The 7,840-nt window shown below is 33.4% G+C and overlaps 1 protein-coding gene across 3 annotated transcripts; it reads left to right on the forward strand.

The window, feature by feature from the left end:
* The first annotated feature begins 2,519 nt into the window (after positions 1–2,519).
* LOC137826275 (dihydroorotase, mitochondrial) lies at positions 2,520–7,217 on the forward strand. Of its 3 annotated transcripts, none has more exons than XR_016517511.1 (8): positions 2,520–2,717; positions 3,309–3,431; positions 4,248–4,429; positions 4,793–4,929; positions 5,369–5,534; positions 5,624–5,740; positions 6,210–6,365; positions 6,714–7,217. XR_016517511.1 is itself a non-coding variant. In XM_068632187.2 (8 exons), the coding sequence occupies exons 2-8, from the start codon at positions 3,349–3,351 to the stop codon at positions 6,960–6,962; spliced, it is 1,095 nt and encodes a 364-aa protein (XP_068488288.1). In that variant the 5' UTR covers positions 2,520–2,717; positions 3,309–3,348; the 3' UTR covers positions 6,963–7,217. The 3 variants fall into 3 exon arrangements, 2 of the variants coding, with proteins under 2 accessions (XP_068488288.1, XP_090153606.1); XM_068632187.2 differs by having other exon boundaries at positions 6,205–6,365; XM_090297480.1 differs by lacking the exon at positions 4,793–4,929 and having other exon boundaries at positions 2,591–2,717; positions 6,205–6,365.
* Positions 7,218–7,840: the final 623 nt, after the last annotated feature.

Genomic DNA, 7,840 nt, shown 5'->3' on the forward strand with positions numbered 1-7,840 from the left:
ATGAAATGGAAACTTAGTAATACCATCATTATAAAAGTACTCTAGGCCGTCCGGCTCTACGAATATCTTGAAATATCGTTCCTTGAAATTCTTGTAGGACGTGGTGAAGGCCGCAAACCGCACACTTCCCGGACGGCTGGTCAATGACACCCAACTTACAGGGTTGGACGAATGTGTGTTATAATAAAATAAAAACACTCCCGCTCTGGGCTTCAAGTCAAAAAGTTGACACACCATTCGGAAGGCCTGCATGCACGCCCACGCGTTCGGATGAAGTTGGGTTGGTGCTATGTTGAGAAACCGTAGCACATCCATTGTGAACTCATCGAACGGCAACGTTACTTTCAAATCAACGAATAACGTACTATAAACATAAAAGAAATCTACCGGAGCATTCTCCCTTCCATGACAGACACGGTCGGTGTACCCACATATTTCAGCAATGAGAATATCTGAAGGTAAACCCGACCGCACTACGGGGGCCCTAGCTATCACTTTGTCAAGGTCGTCCGGTTTCTTAAAAACAGTGGGTGTGTTCCTAACACTCATATCTACCCAGTCATAGCTCGGACCCACAGATCCACTCGTACTTTCGTCACTTCCGGACGATGACTCCCCACTCTCACCCGACTCTCTACTCCCTACCCTATTTGAAGAAAGTTGCGACATAACTAACCTTTCGTTCACAAATTAACACCTCGAAAGAACAACCATTACGACTCTTCGGCCTTTGTTCACCTCGAGCCTGGGGGGCAAGTGTACCGGCAGGCACCGGACGAACTGATGTACCGACCGGCCGACCGAACTCATAATAAATGTGAGGGCGCAACAAGACTAAGGTAGTTAAGATACTCCGAAAAATAAGGAATACGCGTGTGAAGAAGATATTTTCCCCCGGGTATTCCGGAGCACGATTGGTAAAACCTATCCATAACCACCCTGAGCCTAAGAGGTAGAAAGCCCATTTAGAGGTAGAAAGCCCATTTAGCAATCCTATAAATACAGTGCTCAAGCCAGAGAAAGGTACGTTTTGATTCACTTACTAAACCTCACTTAGAATCTCATACTTACTTGAGCGTCGGAGTGCCTTTGCAGGTACCCTCCCCCGCCCGACCGAAGGAGACACCAAGAAGGAGCGACCGACTGAAGGAGAAGAAGACCGACACGTCAGCAACTACACTACATCAACCGACCGTGCCTGGGCCCCATCTCTCCACTCAGGTACAATAAAAGTTGAATCTATAAATATAAATTAACATTTATTTTTATTATTATTAATGATGTAATCATGTTAATTTCAAGTAAAAAATATATAATTATAAAAATACCAAAGTAGTACTAATTAGATTTATTTTTATTTTATTTTATATTTTTTTATCTTTAGCTAATTTTGATTTGTCTTTATTTTATATTTTTTATGTTTTTAGTTATTATTATTTTTTTTTGTCATTCTTTATTTATTTCTGTTTTTGTTTTTATTTTTATTTTTATTGTTGTTGTTTTTATTTTCTATATTCATTTTTTTTAACATTATTTTATTCTTAATTTTAAACATTAAGTGTAGCATTTATATTAATTTTTTTTTAATATTTAATATTTTGCATCTAGGATAGACACTTCAATATTATTTGTGTTTAGTACTAATTAATACTAATTGACTTTGATTTTTTCATAATTATGTTCCATATTTTTTAATACTAATTTATGTTTATAGATTCAACTTGTATGTTGTTGTAGGATTTAATTTTTTATTTTCTTATTTAAAAAAAAAACTAAATATTTTTAATTTCCTACTTTTTTTTTATTTTGTAAAAACTCATTTCTTTAATTATTAATTATATTTCTAATTATTTTAAACATTACAAATATTTATTTTTTAATACATTCAAAATTAAAATTTTCAATTTTTTTTTTAAATTGTGCTAAACAGAAAAATTAAAAAAAAGGTGCTAAATAAAAAAATAAGAAAAAAAATATTAGATGGAAAAAAAATGTAAATAGTATTATATAAAAAATTTAGTGGCCATCACATGCACATCAAGCACATGAGGAGTTTGTTAATAGAAATCAGCCACGTTGCCTGTTCAAGTCTGTTACATTTATTTTCTTTCGTATATAAAACACACACTCTGTCGTAAAAGAAAATTAAGATTCAAAATTTTACATTGGATCGTTTTACCTTAAAAATATGTATTTATTTAAAGTTAAAAACTAATTTCAATTAAACTAAATGTTAAAATATATCTTGTCCGTTTATTTATATATTTTAACATACTTTGAATAAATCTATAAGGGATAACAGATAATTTTCATAAAATACTTTCTTAGAACATAACTATACACAAATCTAGCTAATTTTATTTCATGATATTATTCTTAAAACAATTTTTATTTTAAAGGAAGTAATATTAAGTTCCAGTAAAGGATAATATAAAATAACTTATTTTTTAATTAAAAATAGTAAAATTAAATTATGTTATTTCACTTCCTATAAGTTAAATATATGATTTTTAAAACTTGTGAAGACGAATGATCTCAAACTCAATTAATCTAATACATTATTAAGTATAGAAAAACGTTATCCGTAATTGCTACGCTGCGTTTTAGCATCTTTTATTGTTTTCTAGAATTGCTTGATTCGTGTGCGGGATACGATAAACGCGATTGAAGTGCGTTTCGTGAGGATTCAGGCACAGAAACGATTCGTTTTGCGAATAGTACGATACTCATAGCCGTTTTATTTATCTTCTAGTTCGTTCTCTACTCTATCTGTGATGTTTGGTTACTCGTTTGCTATAGTGTGCTGCATTGTGCCGGTTGTGTTATTCTATTTACATTTTATCCAGGGATGAATTTTAATGATGAAGTTACTTCCTGTTGTTTGTTATTTTCTTGGTATTTGTTTGTAACTAACAGATTTGATGAGCAGTTGATTGTTACAATTTGATCTACAGTAGGTGATTAGCTGTTTGTTACAACTATATAGGATGCATTTGACTATTTGTTGTTGTTGCTCTTAATTTTCCAAGCTATTAATGTAGTTTGACTTACATCTGGTTTCGTTTTTTGTTTTAAATTTTGTTCAGTATGGCCTTTCAAGCACTGTTTAATGTGGTTAGGTTCGTTTTGTCAAATGTTTTTGAGGGAATTGGGAAAAACCAACCAGAAGGTTTTAAGATGTATTGGGTTGGATTGGACTATAATATATCATTACCTCCCCTATCCGGAAAGGTGAAACCTTTGGTCATTTTTTTGCCCTCTTTGACGCTAATTACTCTAGTGCTTTTGTTTTTACCCTTTTGTTACAGGTATTAAGGTTGTAATAAAAAAAGGTTCATCGGCTTTAAGATGGAGCTCACTATTACGCAGCCTGATGATTGGCATCTTCACCTTCGTGATGGTTCTCTTCTTGAAGCTGTCCTCCCTCACAGGTCATTTTGCTTGCATTATTAAAAAAAAACTAATACTCTGCTAAAAATTGGAAACTGTCATATTGCATATTTCTAAGTTTCAGTATCTAGTATATATATTACAAAATGATAGCACATCACAGAAAAGTTAATTGTGATTTCGCACACAAGATACAAGCTAGGTGGTTAAATTAAAATGGAGAAAGACATTGAGAGTTATTTGAGGTTGTTAAGTATCCCTCTAGCTCAAACGGAAGTTTTATTGTACTGCAAGATGACTAGCTATGCTCTACGGAAGTTTGGGCTTTAAAAGGGCAGAAGAAAAGTGGGAGTAGCATAAATGAGTACGTTAATATGTGTGGTCAGCAAGAAAGGATAAGATACTAAATGATTGTAGGAAATATTGGTTTGACTCCTATCGGGGAAAAAATGCTAGAAAATTGATAGAGGTGATTTGGTCAATCAAATGCTAGTATGCTACTAGAGGCACCAGTGAGGAGAGTAGATCACATAGTTTTAAGCCCAGTTAAAAGGGGTAGAGGGAGACCAATAAAGACATTAGAGGAAATTATTAAGAGGGATTTCATGTTGAATATTATCCTTAAAATTTAGCTTTTGATTGAACCTAATCATTGCATTGTGTGATCTATGTAGCTGACTTTACATAGTGGAATAAGATTATTGATATTGTTGATACTCTACCCTTTCCTAATCTTTTGAGGTCAATGTGAGAAAGGCTTGTATTGTGCATCTTTGTATGGTATGCCATCAATTTTGTTTATTGCATTCACGTTGAAATTCTCTCAAGAGTTCTGATTCAGACTATTGCTATTACAGTGCTAAGCATTTTGGAAGGGCTATAGTGATGCCAAATTTGAAACCACCCGTCACTACCACATCTGCTGCTGTCACTTATCGAGAGTCCATTTTGAAAGCAATACCTACAGACAGCAACTTCACTCCTCTCATGACACTTTACCTCACAGACTTAACTACGCCTGACGAGATTAAACATGCAAGTGAGTGTAATAAAAAAATATTACATATCTAAGATGAAGAGAAAAAGTTTTAAACGTATCTGTAACTTTATTTGTGTGTCTAATTTTATAGATGTAAATTTTTTTCTTAATCTGGTTAAAATAACGTTTCTGTTATCTTCTTTTACCTCTTATTGATCAGTCTTGTATTTGTTGCTATGTAACTGTCTAATACATATAAGGCTCGATCCTTTAACAAATATCTCTAACATGGGCCATGAGGTCATGATAGTCAATGTTCATTTATCATTTGATTAGATTGCACCCTCAATGCTCATCTGGCTTTGTTCCTCCAATCCCTATTTATCATAGTACAATACTTGATTATGCAACTTGCATTGACAGAAAAGAGTGGACTTGTTTATGGTGTGAAGTTGTATCCTGCTGGTGCTACTACGAATTCCCAAGATGGTGTTACAGATCTTTTTGGAAATTGTTTTTCTGTTCTCAAGGAAATGGCTGAGCAAAATTTACCATTATTGGTAATTTAGATTTTTATTTTTAATGGTTGTTTTTGTTTTTGTTTATTTCCTTACATTCTTTTTACCATTATTGTTTTTGTTTTTGTGTATCAATGTTTAATGTTCTTATACTGATGCTTAAGAATGTATTGCATTCTTATTTTCCATGCTCGCCTTCTTAATTCAAATGAGTTCTAATAAGTCACGTTTTTCATGAATTATTTCATGCCATTTAATAGAATGCATGTACTAGGTGCTATGTTGGATACCAATTTTGGAGCATGTCCACTTTGAAAACATCTACTAACTCTTCAACACTTAACTATGAACTGAGTAGTGCGTGTGGCAGTCAGTGCTGGCTAGTGGCCTGCTTACTTCTTTGTGTTTGCCCTTTATTTAATATGTAAAACTTGTAAGTTTACATTATACTTTCTTATCAGTGAATCACTATGCATTACAGGTTCACGGAGAGGTTACAAATTCAGAAGTAGATATTTTTGACCGAGAAAAGGTCTTTATTGAAACAATTTTGGAGCCTTTAGTTCAAAGGCTTCCACAACTGAAGGTTGTGATGGAGCATATTACTACTGCAGATGCTGTTAAATTTGTAGAGTCTTGCAAAGAAGGTAACCGAATAAATTTCTTGGAAGAGCTAATTCATCATTGTGTTGTATTTAATTTTAAAATTATTCTCATGATTTGCTATGTTTGTAAGGTTACGTAGCTGCAACTGTAACACCACAACATCTTCTTCTTAATCGTAATGCTTTGTTCCAAGGTGGCTTACAGCCTCACAATTACTGTCTTCCCGTGCTCAAAAGAGAGATCCATAGTATGTATCTTTGATTTCCTTCCCGTACAATCTATAATAAATTTCAACATCTTCTAGGTGTTATACCACAGTTTACAAATTGAACTAATGATTCAGTCGAAATTTGAAGATTGGTGAAATAATTTAAATCATGATTTTTTTTGTAATTTTCTTCGCGTTACACTCTGTTAATTAAATTAATTAGATTCCTGTTTGATTTGATTGGGAAAAGATAAATATGTTTTGAAAGTGCATTGAATGGTCTTTCAAGAAACAAGTTGTACTTCATAATTTTTAATTGCAGAGTGAGTACACACTACGTGCTACACATTACCATTGAAGAGTTTCAGTCTTTATGCTATAAAAATTCCTGGAGTTAGGTTTAGGAAATGTCACTAGGGACAAGGATCATCATGTTGATAATGTTTCCAAACTGTACAAATCCTGGTCATCTTGTCTCATTTTTTTTATTTGTTTTTATTTAGGACAGGCTATTGTTTCGGCTGTTACTAGTGGAAGTAAACGATTTTTCCTTGGAACTGATAGTGCACCACATGATAGGCGTAAAAAAGAATGTTCATGTGGATGTGCTGGGATATACAACTCCCCGGTTGCTCTATCACTATATGCTAAGGTTTTTGAAGAGGTAAACACTTCATTTCACTAATGTCCATTTGGGTAGATTTCAGAAGGGTGGTTGTTTTGTATCCATTCAATTGGAATATGCAGAGTTTGTGAGAATAATGAAAATTTGTGATTGGATGCAAAAATATATTTTTTATGGTTTGCAAAACAAGTAATACTGTATGTTAGAGGTGATGATGATATCTAATAATTGCATAACATGTCTGTAATTTTTGGCATGAATTTCTCACGTGTACATTAATTGTATGATAATATGCTTATATGAGTATGTTTATATTATTTTGCATGCTTTCTGAAAGTTTGTGGAGTTCAATATTAAAATTCTTTTACGACAATGTTGTAATTTTAGGCCGGTGCACTTGATAAGCTGGAGGCTTTTACAAGCTTTAATGGACCTGACTTCTATGGCCTCCCTAGAAATAAGTCAAAGATTAAACTGAGGAAAGCTCCTTGGAAAGTACCTGATTATTTGTCATTTCCATTTGGAGACATTGTTCCCATGTTTGCTGGTGAAACTCTTGAATGGGAGGCATGCCTTGTTGACTTACACGTCGATTTCAAAGTTCGGCATCCTTCAGCTCAAATTACTGATTTCTGAGATGCGGATTTATGTAGTGAACTTCGATCAAGTAATCTTGTTCTAGTTTTTTCAGTCCGTTCTGCGTTTATTTTGCAGACTGTTATCTTTTCCATTTTCTAGGTCAGGTAAGTTTCACTATGAACCAAAGCACTGACCGTGATTCATATATCATTTGTTGTTGAGCTGGGAATTTATATAGAATTCACAACTTTGATTAGGAATTCGGTTGTCGGATTTTATCAATAAACACTGCTTATAAGTTTTCCAGATGAACCAAAGCGTCACAGGCAACACGAGTCTACTGGAACTTCAAATTTCATAGCTTGTTTCAAAATACTTTTATTTCTCTTTTTTATTTTAATATATTGAGCAGTGTTATTTCGTATTAACGACATTTTTATCTACACGAATAATGTAGAGGCTTCACTTTACACGTCCCTGGCTGCTTCTTCCTGTACCTTCATACTTTTTTGTGCCACCCCCATAAGTTTTTTGCATTCCAAAAATATCCTTTTTAATATTTCAGATTACATAATCGGAAGTCTTTTCTATACCTAAGATTAGCTTCAATCCGGAAGCTTTTTTTCAGATGTGTAATTAGCTTCTGGATTATATAATCTGGAAGTCTTTTCTAAATATGAGATTGATTTCTGGATTATGTAATCCAGAATATATCCAGATTACATAATCCATAGGATTATTTTAAATTCAAAGGGGTGGACAAAAAAAAGAGGATAAAACGGTATTTTCACATTTAGTAAGGAGTGACACAAGAAGATATGGAGGTGTAGGAAGAAAGAATCACGTCCCCTTCGTACACAAACTCTAGTCTTATTCATTTGGGTGTTTCTTCATATAACCTCAAAATTCTTCCTGCACTCTATCAATTTTCAAAA

This window comes from Phaseolus vulgaris, chromosome 11 (assembly GCF_051622355.1).
Source record: "Phaseolus vulgaris cultivar YP4 chromosome 11, ASM5162235v1, whole genome shotgun sequence".
NCBI lineage: Eukaryota > Viridiplantae > Streptophyta > Magnoliopsida > Fabales > Fabaceae > Phaseolus > Phaseolus vulgaris.

Bases quoted from the DNA above. Each gene is read 5' to 3' on its own strand.
- LOC137826275 (XM_068632187.2), top strand. From the start codon at position 3,349: ATGGAGCTCACTATTACGCAGCCTGATGATTGGCATCTTCACCTTCGT. The intron at 4,430-4,792 runs GTGAGTGTAATA...TTGCATTGACAG, and splicing joins TGACGAGATTAAACATGCAA to AAAAGAGTGGACTTGTTTAT. The intron at 5,535-5,623 runs GTAACCGAATAA...TATGTTTGTAAG, and splicing joins TGTAGAGTCTTGCAAAGAAG to GTTACGTAGCTGCAACTGTA.